Raw genomic sequence first — 18,841 nt, 5'->3', positions numbered from 1 at the left:
CTCGCCTTAATCTGCACTGATTGGAAAAAACTTGACAGGATTTAACCTGATCAGTGCCTTCAGATCAGTGCAATGAATGAGTAGGCGAGGAGAGGATGCATAATTGGGAAGGAGTCTATGTGTCTTTCTATGAGCATTTCAGAAACAAAATGGCTGAATTCTCACCTCCAACAAGTCAGACACGTTGGTCTTCAGTGACTCTGTCCCTCCGCAGTACAGGTATGACATCATCATCTGGACAGAGGTCAAATAAATATCAGATTTACCATCATCCAATATTCCATCAACTCATTGGTCATACTTTGCTATATTTCGATATGATTTCAGATCATTGGTTAAAGGAAAGGGAAGGTAACAAGGATAGGAAACACATAGAGATAACTGTTATATTGCCTATGAGGAAACAGTTTGGAGTAAAAGGACATGGTACCTAAAATTGTTTTGGAGTCTAAAGCCCCGCCAAGCTAATGACATAAATTCTGGGATTCTCTAGTCAATATGGGGCTATGTAGACACACATAACTAAATATCTACATGATACTCAACAGTGAGAACTAAGATTCAGGTTGAGAGCTCATTATCTGATTCAGTTACCTGGAAGACGTTGTACTTGACGTCACTGATCTCAATAGCTTTAGTTCCGTCTGGTCCTGATGAGGCCAGCAGAGACTTGAACCTGCGCACCACAGAGAAAAGTTCAGGTTAGACAATGGTCATCAATTGTCAACTCCATGGTTGTAATTATTTCAAACACATATTCAACATCATTTCCGTAATCCCTCCTCTTGCCAATTCTAAACAATATCCTCCCCTCTCCCCTACCCTCCAACATGAACATTATCTGCATGAACATCACCTCTACCCCTCTGCCCACCCCTCTCACCCTTCTGCTAACCCCTCTCACCTTTTGTCACCCATTCTCCCCCCTTACTCTTCTCACCTGTCTGAAGCAGTGATCAGCAGGACTTTGTGGGCGTAGAAAGGTTTCCCCTCCACCAAAAACGTCACATCTGACATCTCCATGTTATTCAGAAAATGGGGGTCTGGAGGATCAGGAAAAAAACTTTGATTTCAACTAATATCCATTCCCTTGCAAATAAAAACTAAAACAATGAAAAACTAACACAGGAGTCGTTGGCCGGTTTCGGTTATGTTTGCTTGCACAAGAAGAACATTTTTATACAAATGTTTCATAAAATGTCATTACATTTTCTGTTCATTTATTACATCTTTTTGAAAGGAACAATGCATCGATCAACATTTCTATAAATGCCCCAAAGTCAGCCAGCTAACTAGTTTTCAACTGTAGTCCCAGTTAGATAAAAACATTTAAAACAGTACACATAGAGCTGTTTAAAAAGTTTAGACATTATAAATTACATTTCTTAATACAAATTCGAAATCATTACATTCAAATTCAATGTCTGGTTGAGATAATATCACTCCATAGTAACGTCTGTTTGCACAAACATAATTAAAAAGGAGATCTCCATTACCCAGCTGTGCTGAGAGGGTGGCCTTCATCTCCGGAATGGCCGGCAGTGGAGCCGGGCCAAAGCAGTGGCTAAAGATGGCTGCAAGCTGCTGGGTGATGGCATCGTTCTGAGAGGGAGAGAGGAAACTGGTTAGACTAGATCCAATAGCCTACGCATGAAAATAACAATGTATTACATTACTGTTATTTATTTATATTTGCTTGTTCATTTCCTTAATTTTACCCTTGTTGAGTTGTTCGCTCATGTGGCCCTACCTTGGTGGTTCGTAGGATGGTGAACATGAGGGGTAGGCCCAGAGAGACTAGCTCGTGGCAGTAGTCTTCCTCCCTGATGGAGGTGAACTCTCGAAGGAGGGACAGAGTGACCGAGGCCCTAGACTGCTGCTGGGCCACTCGCAGAGACTCCAGCCACACGTGCAGCTTCCATGGGACACCTGGACAAGTCACATTACACATGATGATAAAATAAGCAGAAAGGACATTTCCACATACTATACAGTACCAGTCAAAAGTTTGGACACACCTACTCATTCAAGGGTTTTTCATTATTTTTACTATTTTCTATATTGTAGAATAATAGTTAAGACATCAAACCTATGAAATAACACACATGGAATCATATAGTAACCAAAAAAGTGTTAAACAAATAAAAATATATTTTATATTTGACATTCTTCAAAGTAGCCACCCTTTGCATTGATGACAGCGTTGCATACTCTTGGCATTCTCTCAACCAGCTTCATGACGTAGTCACTTGGAATGCATTTCAATTAACAGGTCTGCCTTGTTAAAAGTTTATTTGTGGAATTTCCTTCCTTCTTTATGCGTTTGAATCAGTTTTGTTGCGACAAGGTAGGGGCGGTTTACTGAAGATTGCCCTATTTGGTAAAAGACCAAATCCATATTATGGCAGGAACAGCTCAAATAAGCAAAGAGAAACGACAGACCATCATTGCTTTAATTTTTATTTTGTATTTTTATTTAACCTTTATTTAACTAGGCAAGCCAGTTAAGAACAAATTCTTATTTACAATGACGGCCTTACCCGGTCAAACCCTAACCCGGACGATGCTGGGTCAATTGTGCGCCACTCTATGGGACTCCCAATCACGGCCGGTTGTGATACAGCCTGGAATCGAACCAGGGTCTGTAGTGACGCCTTTAGCACTGAGATGCAGTGCCTTAGACCGCTGCGCCATTCTAAGACATGAAGATCAGTCAACACGGAACATTTCAAGAATGTCAAGTGCAGTCGCAAAAACCATCAAGTGCTATGATGAAACCGAGGACCGCCACAAGAAAGGATGACCCATAGTTACCTCTGCTGCAGACGATTTCATTAAAGTTACCAGCCTCATAAATTGCAGCCCAAATAAATTCTTCAAAGAGTTCAAGTAACAGACATCTCAACATCAACTGTTCAGAGGAGACCGCGTGAATCAGGCCTTCATGGTCGAATTGCTGAAAAGAAACCACTACTAAAGGACACTAATACGAAGAAGATACTTGCTTGGGCCAAGAAACACGAGCAATGGACATTAGACCAGTGGAAATCTGTCATTTGGTCTGATAAGTCCAAATGTTAGATTTTTGGTTCCAACCGCCATGCAGAGTAGGTGAACGGATGGTCTCCGCATGTGTGGTTCCCACCGTGAAGCATAGAGTATGAACTGTGACGGTGCTTTGCTGGTGACACTGTCAGTGATATATTTAGAATTCAAGGCACACTTAACTAGCATGGCTACCACAGCATTCTGCAGCAATACACCCATCCCATCTTGTTTGCGCTTAGTTGGACTATCATTTGTTTTTCAACAGGACAATGACACAACACACCCCCAGGCTGTGTAAGGGCTATTTGACCAAGAAGGAGAGTGATGAGTGCTGCATCAGATGACCTGGCCTCCATAATTACCCATCCTCAACCCAACTGAGATGGTTTGGGATGAGTTTGACCGCAGAGTGAAGGAAAAGCAGACAACAAGAGCTCAGCATATGTGGGAACTCCTTCAATACTGTTGGAAAAGCATTCCAGGTGAAGCTGGTTGAGAGAATGCCAAGAGTGTGCAAAGCTGTCATCAAGGCAAAGGATGGCTACTTTGAAGAATCTCAAATATAAAATATATTTTGATTTGTTTAACCTCTATGGGCTAGGTGGGACGCTTGCTACTCAACAGCCAGTGTAATCCCGTGGCGCGATATTCAAATACCTCAAAAATGCAAAAACTTCAATTTTTCAAACATATTACTATTTTACACCATTTTAAAGACAAGACTCTCATTAATCTAACCACACTGTCCGATTTCAAAAAGGCTTTACAACGAAAGCAAAACATTAGATTATGTCAGCAGAGTACCCAGCCAGAAATAATCAGACACCCATTTTTCAAGCTAGCATATAATGTCACATTTAATGATCTTCATCAGATGACAACCCTAGGACATTATGTTATACAATACATGCATGTTTTGGTCAACAAAGTTTATATTTATATCAAAAACCAGCTTTTTACATTAGCATGTGACTAGCATGTGACTAGCATTCCCACCGAACACTGCCGGTGAATTTACTAAATTACTCACGATAAACGTTCACAAAAAACATAATTATTTTAAGAATTATAGATACAGAACTCCTCTATGCACTCGCTATGTCCGATTTTAAAATAGCTTTTCGGTGAAAGCACATTTTGCAATATTCTCAGTAGATAGCCCGACATCACAGGGCTAGCTAGTTAGACACCCAGCAAGTTTAGCACTCACCAAAGTCAGATTTACTATAAGAAAAATGTTATTACCTTTGGTGTTCTTCGTCAGAATGCACTCCCAGGACTTCTACTTCAATAACAAATGTTGGTTTGGTCCCAAATAATCCATTGTTATATCCAAACAGCGGCGTTTTGTTCGTGCGTTCAAGACACTATCCGAAAGGGTAAATAAGGGTGACGAGCATGGCGCATTTCGTGACAAAAAATTTCTAAATATTCCATTACCGTACTTCGAAGCATGTCAACCGCTGTTTAAAATCTATTTTTATGCCATTTTTCTCGTAAAAAAGCGATAATATTCCGACCGGGAAATCGTTTTTTTTTTTATTACAAAGAGAGTGAAAGTAAAAGCATGCTATCCCCTCATGCACGAGCCTCAGTCTAATGGCCCTCTGATAGAGCACTTGCCAAACGCGCTAATGTGTTTCAGCCTGGGGATGGAATTACATCGTTCAGCTTTTTCCCGCCTTCTGAGAGCCCATGGGAGCCGTAGGAAGTGTCACGTCATGCCAGAGATGATCAAGGAGGGCAAGAAATGGTCAGACAGGCCACTTCCTGTAAGGAATCTTCTCAGGTTTTGGCCTGCCAAATGAGTTCTGTTATACTCACAGACACCATTCAAACAGTTTTAGAAACTTTAGGGTGCTTTCTATCCAAAGCCAATAATTATATGCATATTCTAGTTACTGGGCAGGAGTAGTAACCAGATTAAATCGGGTACGTTTTTTATCCGGCCGTGCAGATACTGCCCCCTAGCCCCAACAGGTTAACACTTTTTTGGTTACTATATGATTCCATATGTGTTATTTCATAGTTTTGATGTCTTCACTATTACAAAATAGTAAAAATAAAGAAAAACCCTTGAATGAGTAGGTGTGTCCAAACTTTTGACTGGCACTGCATGTTCTATCCATCTTGTAAAAAGAACAAAAATGCCAGCCAGCACACTATGGTCCTGTCTGACTTGAAGAAGATCCAATGCGAATCAGAAAATCCTCACTATTAAAAGGTGATAGGATCCTAATAGGTTGTGTGCCTCATAGTCTTTATCATGTACAGTATATTCATTTGTCGAGTATCTAAGGGCTCTATTCAATCCGCATTGTGGAAATTCAGCTTTACAGCGTGATTAAAATTTAAAGGCAATGTTCCCACTTTAGCGGATATGGTAAACGTTTGTTATGTCGGCTCAATCAAAAATGACCTTAAAATGTATATAGCGGAATCTGTAATGGTTCAGTTTTATAGAGGGTTATGAGATTTCCATCCATAATGTGACTATTTGGATTGATGATGAATTGATGCTTAACACAGCCTCTTTTATGTCACCATATTGAGGCGTTTTACACATTTTCTATCTCTGGTCCCATTCTCCACTTACCCAGTGCCCGTAGCTCCATGGTGACATCCAGGTAGCCGTGCTCGGCGCTGTAGTAACTAGCCTCCTGAAGGGCCTTCATCCTGGCCTTGCACAGCCGCGGGATGCCCCCCTCAGACGGGCACCCAGGGGATGGAGGAGGTAGGCTGGGGAGAGAGCAGGCGTCCTCCCCTTCCACCCCTTCAGCTAGCATCTCTTCGAGGGAGAGGACGTCCTCTTTGACCTGCTGGGGCTTGGTGAGCAGTTTGCGCAACACGTTCCTGTTGGAGAGAGAGAGAGGGGGAGGGAGGGAGAACGAGAAAGGGAGAGAGGGACGGAGGGAGGGCAGCAGGGGGAGTAGATGATAGGGAGGGCGAGGGAGAGAGAAAGAGAGAGTGAATCAGTGGAGGTTGTTTAAGGTTTACTTGGGCAAAAGCTATCATGCACATATAGCTACATTGATGGAGTCCGCTACACATAGCCACAATTTCCACTCAAAGTTCCATGAAATGTAAAGGTATAGCTTCTCTTAAATTAAATAATCGGTCACAATTATACTGGCATCCACACGTTGAGTCTACATCCTGATCCCCTAACACACACACACACTGAACAGGTGGAGCGCTCTACACTCTTCAACAGTTGGTTTCTGACAGATGGGCTATGAATGGAATGAAGCCCCTGATCCCACCCCAACACCCCCTTAAACACACACACACCCTTCCATGCCAGGGGTATTAAGTCAAGTATATGACAAATAACAGGGCTAGTACGGTTAACATAGGCTACATCTGACTACTCTCAAGTGTTTCTTTCCTACCCTTACTTAGAATGACAACACATTATAGGGAATTCCAATTCCATAGTGTTGCTTTCACTTATTGAAACAATGACTTTTTACACTACTGAGCCAAACCAAGCTGTAAAGCAGTACTGAGCTGGCCTGGTTACGCATTCACTATAGTTGCTGTGAAAAGAACATATCTGAGCCAGCATAGTTTGGTTGGGTTGGTACAATAGTGTGATAAGGGTTCTTCAGACGGTCCTCCTCGTACCTGTGTCCGTGCGCTGCGGCGTGACTGAAGCAGTTCATGTCCTCATAGAGTGATGATGTCAAAGCGTTGCCATCATGGGTCTTGGACAGAGGGTCTGCCCCCCTGGTGAGGAGCAGGCTCACCATCTCATAGTTCCCTGGAGACAAGGAAATCAAAGGGTTAATAGCGCAAAATGGATTTGTGCAACTCTGATCTGACAAACACAGTGAAACACTTTTGAATTAGAATCAAGGATGATAAAATATCACACTTACAATATATGACTTACAGACTTGCTCGTGTATATACACAAACATAAACACTCACGCACATACTTGTTGGGAGCCTACAGACTGTCACAAGCTGTGTGTGGATTGTGTGTGTGTGTGTCCCTCTCTGCAGCTTCTCAGATATCTGTGTGGCTTCTCAGATATATAACACAGGACTGTGTTGCCCAGAGGCTTCTAAACACCCAACCAACCAACCCCCCCCCCACACACACACACACCTAACGACAGACAGTGTTCATTCACTCCTAAACACTTATTCCCTCCCAACCTAATTCCTTCCATCCCTTATTAATTCTCTGAATTCATTCCTCACTATCCCTCCTTCAGTCAATCTCACACTCCTTCCCTCATATTCCTCCCTCGCACTAGTAACTGACCTCAGTAAGTCAGAGCCAGGTGAACTTCTGTTGCTGTACAGAGTTACTGTACTGAGCAGAGCCCTATTCTACGAATGAGGTTTGAGGAGTTAGCAAGGTAACTTTTGTCAACTGAGTTCAACTCAGGATAAGTAGTAACGTTAAAAGTGATTCACCTTTTAGCAAGGAAACGAATCATTCAGAACTAATCTGCTCCGGGGCAGACTAACTCAGGGCTTACTCTATTTATCCCGAGTGAAGTGTCGGAGCCGTGAGTTGAGGACCAATGAAATCAGATTCCCTCCCTCTCGCAAAGATGGTGTCATCATCGCCTTCTTTTTAATGTAATTTGAGGAAGATGGCAGATAAAAATATTTTATTAATCAAATGTGGTTGTTTTTTGTGTTAAATATAGTCATGTTAAAATACCTATCACATTACACATTTAGAAATGACAGAATGCATTTGAAACTTCAGCACAGTAAAACGTTTGCATGACTTAATACAATTATTTTATCGATAGGAGTGAGAAAAAAGGTGTTTGTGCTGTCGTGACTTTACTTTCATTAATCTGATGACTGTTATTTATTTAATCCACTAACTATGTTTTAATTGTTACCCAATTTAATTAATCATGTAACAATTTACTCATTAGGATTTGGGGCACCACTGAAGAGGTTGTTTAAAGAGTTACCATCTCCCGAATTAAACTCTACAAGGTTTTTACCTATAACATCCATAAAACAGTCAACATATTAATCATAACCTCTTATCATATCATATCCTTCTGAACAGTCAACCTCCAGCATCTGCAAAAAACCCAGCCTTACTCATGATTCAGTACTACACAAATTGGTTTAATTTATTTATTTACTAGCTAACTAAATAATAACATGATAACATACATACTTAATACATGAGACCCTAGCAAACCTTTACACTATGGTGGCTTCTACACAATGCCATGGAGAGAGAGAGAGAGAGAGAGAGAGAGAGAGAGAGAGAAATACACTTATTGTCGATACAGAACTATTCTCACAGTAATCATATAATTTGCACACGAATCGCTGCCCGTTTGGAATAAGAAATCATTAATGCATTTACGTGTGAGTGCCTTTGTTCGGTCGGAACCAGCCCTCCTTAGGAAGGTTGTTGGCCTTTCAGCGGCAAGCTGTATGGTTTTGATTGTCCGAAAGTGGTCTCCCCTTTCCTGTCTTCTACTGTTGTTCACTCTGGAAGATAGCTAGCCAGCCATGTCGACGGTTCCCATTGGTGATGAGCGTAGTAGGATAGTCTCACATAGATTGGCTTTTCTAGATATTTGACTCAAGACAGCTAATCAGCTGTCTCAGTGATTGTCAGAGGGGAGTTAGTTTTGCCCCTCGTGTTGGTATTCAGGACTTGGACCACGATGGACATGAGCTGCAGCTCGCCATCTCTCTGGTCTAAAGGAAGGTGAGTTTATTTCTTCACCTCGTGTTGTGGTTCAAAGTTCAAACCATTTCAAACATGTAGCTCCCGCCTCACATTTCCTGGTCTGAGATTCAGAGTTTAAACCACTTTAGACGTGGGCTGCAACTCCCCATCTTTCCTGGTCTAATGTTAATCTCTGTGGGCAATCCTTTTATGCTCTCTGGCTGAAGGGCACGGTTCCATCAATCTGACACGCTCTTCTGACCTCACCCATGGTGTAGCTACTTACTGTGCAAAGTTTATAGGAGATAGAATCTCTTACACCTCCTATAATCGCATTCATAGCTTAACAAAAATACTTTAATACTTTTTCATATTATATGCACAACGTATTAGATGAAAACTTTACAGATAAAGGGGATATACTTTCCAAGTTATAGTATTTCGTCCATACAATTTTTTATGACATCACAAAATAAAAAACAATATGAAATTAGTTTTCTATAGCTCACCACTGCCCCTTCCCCACATTCTTAAGTTAGAATTATTGTTCCAGTATCCACTTTTGACTGTGTTAGAGTTTCGGAGGGAAAAACCTGTTAACAAAGGCATTCCTCTGGTGGATTTTACTGGAGGGGGAGAACGAGCCCCCCTTCTCCTATAATTTACAACAGGGTGTGAACTGTCAAACCAGCCAAGTTCCCTCTCGCCCCTTCTGTGGGTGAGAAAAGGTCTGGATATTGTCAACCATTGCCAAGCTGATCTGATCCATTGTGATCCTCACAGGACAGTCATGACAGTGCATTGATAAGCACACCAAAGCACAACAAAGATGGCATTAACGATACGTAATAAAATTAAGACGGCAGTCTAACAGCCTATTTCACACCATAGCCTACTGAATTTGTAAGGTTACGTCTTTCATTTTGATTTCGACACAAATAAAAATGTATCACTGACTCGCCCATGGATTGATGTTTCAGCATCGTCTCAATGAAGAGTTCGGCGTTGGACTAGCCAAATGTGACATGAACGCGCAGTTACAAGCCCAACTTGAGCATGCTCGAGTAAATGGCGGGTGAACGATCAATATCCACCTTCGTAACATGGATGAAGCCTGAACTGGAATGTAAAGCTGACTGAAGCTGGCTAGCTTTAGAAAACTTCAGATCTAGCCTCCATCGTAGTATACCTCTCAGGTCTGACATACATTTCCATCACACACTTTTGAATGCTTGTGTGTAGGAGTGTATTTGTGAGTGTTGCGTGAGATCTATATTGTGGTTTGTGTGTGCGTGCTTGTGAGTGTGTGTGTGCACGTGTGTATGACATGTGGCTGTGCCCGCCCATGCTCATGTGGTGCTCACCTGCTGCAGATGCCAGCTGGAGAGGGGTGTCTGCTGTGCTCTCCTGCCCGTTTCGGACGGCTGCCCCTTCCACGTTAGCCCCTGCATCCAACAGGAGCTGCCAACACACACACACCACACACACACAGGGTAAGGGTTAGGCACAACATATTCTAATCTACAGTATACACCCTGTCTGTTGAGGTGGAAGAAGGTGAAGCAAACCACGGCAAAATGATGATAGGTGTTTCTGTGAAAAAAGACAGGGCCGGGATGCCAAAAAAATGCAGATTATAAAGCGGTAGTTTGGGTGCTGATTGGCTGAAATGTGTATATTAGACAATATACCACGGGTATGACGCAAAAACATTTGTTTACTGTTTCATTGATGTTTGTAACCCGTTTATAATAGAAATAAGGCACCTCTAGGGCTTGTGGTATATGGCCAATATACCACACCCCCTTAGGCCTTATTGCTTAATTAAAAACCTGTGATTATTATTATTTGAATATGCTGGTCATTTATGAACATTTGAACATCTTGGCCATGTGCTGTTATAATCTCCACCCGGCACAGCCAGAAGAGGACTGGCCACCCCTCACAGCCTGGTTCCTCTCTAGGTTTCTTCCTAGGTTTTTGGCCTTTCTAGGGAGTTTTTCCTAGCCACCGTGCTTCTATACCTGCATTGCTTGCTGTTTGGGGTTTTAGGCTGGGTCTCTACAGCACTTTGAGATATCAGCTGATGTAAAAAGGGCTATATAAATACATTTGATTTGATTTGTACTGAGATTGACCTTTAAAGGTGATTTCTGCCTGTGCCAATATCTGTAGAGTTTAGAGCGAACATGATCTCCATGAACATTGAAAATTGTATATTCAAAATTGTCTTTAAAAGTATATCATTGTGTGCAGGTTGCTAATCTGCATTGAATTGAATCCTGGCCTTTGAAGTGAATTTGTTTTTTTGTTTTTTTTCTCCCTTTCTTCATCTGGAACTACATGAGGTGTGCCAATTAATAATAGTCTTTTCAGTCATTCCTACCTGCACCACAGAGATGTGACCGTGCAGCACAGCGAAGGTAAGAGCCGCCCAGTGGCGACTGTCCGGGTGGACAGAGGGTTGCTTGGAAGAACAGACAGGCACCTGGGCAGAAGAGGCAGAGGGAGAAGAAGTTAGGTATCAATGTCATGATAGATGTTTACTGTAATGCATTGTTCACAGCTGCACATTTTACATTTTTTCATGTAGGGCTCAATTCAATATATAGTGCTGAAGATCTGCATTGTAGCGAGATTGACCTTCAGCGATACGGATTGAATTGAGCATTTAGTCTTATAGTCTACTGAGGTACACCAGGGCCAGCCGGTCACGGCAGGCCCTTGTCAAATTAACATCTGATTTTACTTTTCATAGAAGGTTAGGAGAATTTACACAGCAGGTTAGAAGAATTAACGTAGCAGGTTAAAAGTCACGACCCCAACTATCATTTGGGTCGTCACTCGTGTCTTGTGTGATATACGTGGTTTATTGATAACAACTCTGTTCCCTACTATAGGTAGTTGGCTGCCTAGTGATTGCAAAATTGTAACTCTTCGACGTGAATAGTTGGCAACGATGTTTAGTTTCCAATTGCTACACAATAAGCTCAACTGAAATGCAACAATTGCGCATGATACACAGCCTTGTTTCGTTGACCTCAAGAAGGAATGATCTTGAGGCCGTCTTTACTCTGCTTTGGAGAAAGAATTCCCTCTCGGAGAAACGGGGATAATCAATACAATCTTTTCTAATTTTGCCAAGTTTGGGTACACTTAGCTGGCATTTACCGGCTAACAGAAACCCTGCTCAAGAGTAACCAATCAGAGCAGAGGAAAAAAGCCTTACCGCCACATCTAGGTTGGCTCCGGCATCAATCAACATCTGCACCAGAGCTTCATCTCCCGATGAGCACGCATACATTAGAGGGGTCATACCCTAGATAGATAGATAGATAGATAGATAGATAGATAGATAGATAGATAGATAGATAGATAGATAGATAGATAGATAGATAGATAGATAGATAGATAGATAGATAGATAGATAGATAGATAGATAGATAGATAGATAGATAGATAGATAGATAGATAGATAGATAGATAGATAGATAGATAGATAGATAGATAGATAGATAGATAGATAGATAGATAGATAGATAGATAGATAGATAGATAGATAGATAGATAGATAGATAGATAGATAGATAGATAGATAGATAGATAGATAGATAGATAGATAGATAGATAGATAGATAGATAGATAGATAGATAGATAGATAGATAGATAGATAGATAGATAGATAGATAGATAGATAGAGATAGATGTAATGCTTTAGAATATGATCTACCAACTGCAGCACGTTAGACCTCAACTCAGCAGTTGAGTTCACACAAAATGTGCACATCCACACACCTACCTTCAGCACTGTAAACACACACACACACACACACACACACACACACACACACACACACACACACACACACACACACACACACACACACACACACACACACAGAGCACCCCCCGATCCCACCTGACACACACCCTGCTCAACCCCTCACTCTCTCTCAATACCTGGTCATCCATGCTGTTTACCCCGTCAGGCCCCAGCAAGTCGATGGCCTGGCCAATCAGGTCGGTGCGTCCACAGTTGAGCATGCGGAAGCCCAGGTCCAAGTGAAACTTATCAGTGGCCGCCTTGGAGTCCAGACGCCTGAAAGAACTAAAACAACACTCAGGCCTGGGGGAGAAACAGCGGGAAGGGGAAAGACAGAAGAAGATGAAGAAAAAGGACAACAGAAAGAGAGGAAGGGAGAGACAAATGGAGGAGAAAAAGGTTAGCGTTAGGTTAGTCAGTGTTCATCAACCACATAATGTAATGGGTGGAGCAGTTTAATACCTTAACAATGTTTCTTTGAGTAGGATGATGTCTAGACTAGACATATGGTGTTAATATAACTAGGCTGAGACCTTTTAAAGGGGACAGAAGTTAAGTTTTGATGACTGATAAAGTAATGTGTTGATGATTTAACTAGCTAATTTGACAGGAGCAAAATATAAGTGAGAGACATATCTTTAAGCCTTTCCTCCATCAGCTGATCTACTGTAGGATCAGGTCCCCTTTGTCTATGTAATCTTATTCATTGTGATCAAAAAGCCAAAACTGATCCGAAATCAGATGTATGGTGCAGCTAGCAGTATCAGTGTTTACTGCCACGACCAATCAGATTACAGGGTCAGGAGGAAATGAACATTCAAAACTTGACAACTTAATTTGAGGCAAAGGGCATTTCAATAGACTTAAAAAAAAAATGACTTGCATTGTCCAGGACATAGATTAAAACAAGTAGTTGCCACGGAAAAACTGGGATAAAGTGGAAAAGTAGAATAAGTGTGGAGAATAACAGTAGTGTTCTTGCTGACACAAGCACACTAATTACTCTATATTTTAGCATATTGTAAGGAATGAGAAAACTTACACTAGCTATTGTGAAAGACCAAATAAGTTCTATAGATATGCAAGAAATGTTAGTTGGTCAAAGTCAAAAAAGTTTACCGGAGCCTGCATTTGGGCTTATTTTAATTATTGTTCATCGAGATACAGTTGAGTCGGAAGTTTACATACACTAATGTTGGAGATATTAAAACTCGTCTTTCAACCACTCCACAAATTTCTTGTTAACAAACTACAGTTTTGGCAAGTCGGTTAGGACATCTACTTTGTGCATGACACAAGTAATTTTTCCAACAATTGCTTACAGACAGCTTATTTCACTTATAATTCACTGTATCACAATTCCAGTGGGTCAGAAGTTTACATACACTGAGTTGACTGTGCCTTTAAACAGCTTGGAAAATTCCAGAAAATTATGTCATGGCTTTAGAAGCTTCTGATAGGCTATTTGACATCATTTGAGTCAATTGGAGGTGTACCTGTGGATGTATTTCAAGGCCTACCTTCAAACTCAGTGCCTCTTTGCTTGACATCATGGGAAAATCAAAAGAAATCAGCCAAAACCTCAGAAAACAATTGTAGACCTCCACAAGACTGATTCATCCTTGGGAGCAATTTCCAACCGCCTGAAGGTACCACGTTCATCTGTACAAACAATAGTACGCAAATATAAACACCATGGGACCACGCAGCCGTCATAACGCTCAGGAAGGAGACGCGTTCTGTCTTCTAGAGATTAACATACTTTGGTGCGAAAAGGGCAAATCAATCCCAGAACAACAGCAAAGGACCTTGTAAAGATGCTGGAGGAAACAGGTACAAAAGTATCTATATCCACAGTAAAATGAGTCCTATATCGACATAATCTGAAAGGCCGCTCAGCAAGGAAGATGCCACTGCTCCAAAACCGCCATAAAAAAACAGGCTACGGATTGCAACTGCACATGGGGACAAAGATCGTACTTTTAGGAGAAATGTCCTCTGGTCTGATAAAACAAAAATATAATTGTTTCGCCAAAATGACCATCATTATGTTTGGAGGAAAAAGGGGTCGCTTGTAAGCCGAAGAACACCATCCCACCCGTTAAGCACGGGGGGTGGCAGCATCATGTTGTGGGGGTGCTTTGCTGCAGGAGGGACTGGTGCACTTCACAAAATAGATGGCATCACGAGGAAGGAAAATTATGTGGATATATTGAAGCAACATCTCAAGTCATCTGTTAGGAAGTTAAAGCTTAGTCGCAAATGGGTCTTCCAAACGGACAATGACCCCAAGAATACTTCCAATGTGGCAAAATGGCTTAAGGACAACAAAGTCAAGGTATTGGAGTGGCCATCAAAAGGCCCTGACCTCAATCCTATGGAAAATTTGTGGGCAGAACTGAAAAAGCATGTTTGAGCAACGAGGCCTACAAACCTGACTCAGTTACACCAGCTCTGTCAGGAGGAATGGGCCAAAATTCACCCACCTTATTGTGGGAAGCTTGTGGAAGGCTACCTGAAACGTTTGACCCAAGTTAAACAATTTAAAGGCAATGCTACCAAATACTAATTGAGTGTATGTAAACTTCTGACCCACTGGGAATGTGATGAAAGAAATAAAAGCTGAAATAAATCATTCTCTCTACTATTATTCTTAAAATAAAGTGGTGATCCTAACTGACCTAAAACAGGGAATTTTTACTAGGAATAAATGTCAGGAATTATGAAAAACTGAGTTTAAATATACTGCTCAAAAAAATAAAGGGAACACTTAAACAACACATCCTAGATCTGAATGAAAGAAATAATCTAATTAAATACTTTTTTATTTACATACTTGAATGTGCTCACAACAAAATAAGGTCTGGATTTGGAGTCACACTCAAAATTAAAGTGGAAAACCACACTACAGGCTGATCCAACTTTGATGTAATGTCCTTAAAACAAGTCAAAATGAGGCTCAGTAGTGTGTGTGGCCTCCACGTGCCTGTATGACCTCCCTACAACGCCTGGGCATGCTCCTGATGAGGTGGCGGATGGTCTCCTGAGGGATCTCCTCCCAGACCTGGACTAAAGCATCCGCCAACTCCTGGACAGTCTGTGGTGCAACGCAGCGTTGGTGGATGGAGTGAGACATGATGTCCCAGATGTGCTCAATTGGATTCAGGTCTGGGGAACGGGTGGGCCAGTCCATAGCATCAATGCCTTCCTCTTGCAGGAGCTGCTGACACACTCCAGCCACATGAGGTCTAGCATTGTCTTGCATTAGGAGGAACCCAGGGCCAACCGCACCAGCATATGGTCTCACAAGGGGTCTGAGGATCTCATCTCAGTACCTAATGGCAGTCAGGCTACCTCTGGCGAGCACATGGAGGGCTGTGCGGCCCCCCAAAGAAATGCCACCCCACACCATGACTGATCCACCGCCAAACCGGTCATGCTGGAGGATGTTGCAGGCAGCAGAACGTTCTCCACGGCGTCTCCAGACTCTGTCACGTCTGTCACGTGCTCAGTGTGAACCTGCTTTCATCTGTGAAGCGAACGGGGCGCCAGTGGCGAATTTGCCAATCTTGGTGTTCTCTGGCAAATGCCAAACGCCCTGCACGGTGTTGGGCTGTAAGCACGACCCCCACCTGTGGACGTCGGGCCCTCATACCACCCTCATGGAGTCTGTTTCTGACCGTTTGAGCAGACACATGCACATTTGTGGCCTGCTGGAGGTCATTTTGCAGGGCTCTGGCAGTGCTTCTCCTGCTCCTCCTTGCACAAAGGCGGAGGTAGCGGTCCTGCTGCTGGGTTGTTGGACTCCTACGGCCTCCTCCACGTCTCCTGATGTACTGGCCTGTCTCCTGGTAGCGCCTCCATGCTCTGGACACTACGCTGACAGACACAGCAAACCTTCTTGCCACAGCTCGCATTGATGTGCCATCCTGGATAAGCTGCACTACCTGAGCCACTTGTGTGGGTTGTAGACTCCGTCTCATGCTACCACTAGAGTGAAAGCACCGCCAGCATTCAAAAGTGACCAAAACATCAGCCAGGAAGCATAGGAACTGAGAAGTGGTCTGTGGTCACCACCTGCAGAACCACTCCTTTATTGGGGGTGTCTTGCTAATTGCCTATAATTTCCACCTGTTGTCTATTCCATTTGCACAACAGCATGTGAAATTTATTGTCAATCAGTGTTGCTTCCTAAGTGGACAGTTTGATTTCACAGAAGTGTGATTGACTTGGAGTTACATTGTGTTGTTTAAGTGTTCCCTTTATTTTTTTGAGCAGTGTATATTTGGCTAAGGTGTATGTAAACTTCCGACTTCAACTGTACATTAAATACACTACCAAACGTTTAATTTGGGGGCCTTAGGATATTTTTGTTATTTTGAAGCTAATTTCCTGCAATTCTATGTAGTGTAACATGACTGTCTGCTGTTTTTCTTTTTTTAACAACACCAGGATTTACGAAATATTTCACCAAAGTTTGAAACCAGTATCTTTGACTTCACCATCTATTGATATGTCCAAAGTTTTAGCATCTTTCATAAATGTTTTTAAATTAACCTTTATTTAACTAGGCAAGTCAGTTAAGATCAAATTTTTATTTACTATGACGGCCTACACCGGCAAAACCGGACGACGCTGAGAGAATTATGCACCACCCGATGGGACTCCCAATCATGGCCAGTTGTGATACTGCCTGGATTCAAACCAGGGTGTCTGTAGTGACGCCTCTAGCACTGAGATGAAGTGCCTTAGACCTCTGCGCCACTCGGGAGCCCAAAAGAGACATGCGCTGGCAGTTTTCGGAGGCGGAATAGCAAAGCCAAGTCAGCCCATGCTCATGGTTTTCACAGGGGAAGTGAAATGATAGGCTACAATTACTTTACAAATGATGCACTGTACAAATGACATGTTACAACACCGTGAGGTCATTGGACACGAAACAACAATACAAATGTAATAACAGCACCACAAACAGATAAACAAGTTCCTTGAATTTTCACTTGTAGTTTAGCTGCACCAATCAAAGCAGTTTTGGGGCGACGGGGGAGCATATGGAGCGATTTCTGTGCCAACAGAAATTGTATTTGAATTTTATAATTTTGAATTAAGATATTGAATTTGAATGTGATATTTTAAAATGTTTAATACACAAATTGAATCATTGAATTCATATTTCATAATATGAAACTGAATTACATTTCAATTTAATTGAATATTCAAATGTAATATTTATATACAGCGAACTCGGAAAGTATTCTAACCACTTTACTATTTCCACACTTCGTTATGTTACAGCCTTATTGTAAAATGGATTAAATTGCTTACCCCATAATAACAAAGTAAAAATAGTTTTTGAGAAATGTTTGCTAATTAATATATATTTTTTTTACTGAAATATCACATTTACATAAGTATTCAGACCCTTTATTCAGTATATACTATTTTATTGAAGCACCTTTGGCAGCAATTACAGCCTCCAATCTTCTTGGGTATGACGCTACAAGCTTGGCACAGATCCTCTCAAGCTCCTTCAGGTTGGATGGGGAGAGTTGCTGCACAGCAATTTTCAGGTGCTCTCCAGAGATGCTCAATTGGGTTCAAGTCCAGGCTCTGGTTGGGCCAATCAAGGACATTCAGAGACTTGTCCCGAAGCCACTCCTGCGTTGTGTTGGCTGTGTGCTTAGGGTCATTGTCCTGTTGGCAGGTGAACCTTCGCCCCAATCTGAGGTCCTGAGCGCTCGGAAGCATTTTTTCTTTAAAGGAACTCTGTACTTTGCTCTGTTAATCTTTTCCCTTGATCCTGACTAGTCTCCCAGTCCCTGCCGCTGAAAAACATCCCCACAGAATGATGCTGCCACCACCTTGCTTCACCGTAGGGATGGTGCCAGGTTTCCTCCAGACGTGATGCTTGGCATTCAGGCCAAAGTTTGGCTTCATCAGACCAGAGAATCTTGTTTCTCATGGTCTGAAAGGCCTTTAGGTGCCTTTGGGAAAACTCCAAGCATGCTGTCATGTGCCTTTTACTGATGAGTGTCTTCTGTCTTTCCACTCTACCATAAAGTCCTGATTGGTGGAGTGCCGCAGAAATGGTTGTCCTTCTGGAAGATTCTCCCATCTCCACAGAGGAACTCTGGAGCTCAGAGTGACCATCGGGTTTGGTCACCTCCCTGACCAAGGCCCTTCTCCCCTGATTGCTCAGTTTGGCCGAGCGGCTAGCTCTAGGAAGAGACTTGGCGGTTCCAAACTTCTTCCATTTAAGAATGATGGAGGCCCCTGTGTTCTTGGGGACCTTCAATGCTGC

At 42.2% G+C, this 18,841-nt stretch overlaps 1 protein-coding gene across 2 annotated transcripts in view; it reads right to left on the bottom strand.

The window, feature by feature from the left end:
* abtb2b (ankyrin repeat and BTB (POZ) domain containing 2b) overlaps positions 1 to 18,841 on the bottom strand; it is a 173,293-nt gene that overhangs the window by 2,866 nt on the left and 151,586 nt on the right. For both annotated transcript variants that reach the window (XM_014123879.2, XM_014123880.2), the window contains 11 exons: positions 12,678 to 12,843; positions 11,946 to 12,035; positions 11,103 to 11,204; positions 10,081 to 10,177; positions 6,676 to 6,811; positions 5,645 to 5,901; positions 1,751 to 1,929; positions 1,497 to 1,602; positions 941 to 1,043; positions 595 to 676; positions 166 to 234 (listed from right to left, as the gene is read on the bottom strand). In XM_014123879.2, coding sequence (XP_013979354.2) covers positions 166 to 234; positions 595 to 676; positions 941 to 1,043; positions 1,497 to 1,602; positions 1,751 to 1,929; positions 5,645 to 5,901; positions 6,676 to 6,811; positions 10,081 to 10,177; positions 11,103 to 11,204; positions 11,946 to 12,035; positions 12,678 to 12,843 — 1,387 coding nt within the window. The remainder of the gene's footprint in view (positions 1 to 165; positions 235 to 594; positions 677 to 940; positions 1,044 to 1,496; positions 1,603 to 1,750; positions 1,930 to 5,644; positions 5,902 to 6,675; positions 6,812 to 10,080; positions 10,178 to 11,102; positions 11,205 to 11,945; positions 12,036 to 12,677; positions 12,844 to 18,841) is intronic.

This window comes from Salmo salar, chromosome ssa10, assembly GCF_905237065.1.
Source record: "Salmo salar chromosome ssa10, Ssal_v3.1, whole genome shotgun sequence".
Taxonomy (NCBI): domain Eukaryota; kingdom Metazoa; phylum Chordata; class Actinopteri; order Salmoniformes; family Salmonidae; genus Salmo; species Salmo salar.
The sequence above is the reverse complement of the archived record's forward strand: the minus strand, read 5'-3'. Positions and strand labels throughout refer to the sequence as shown.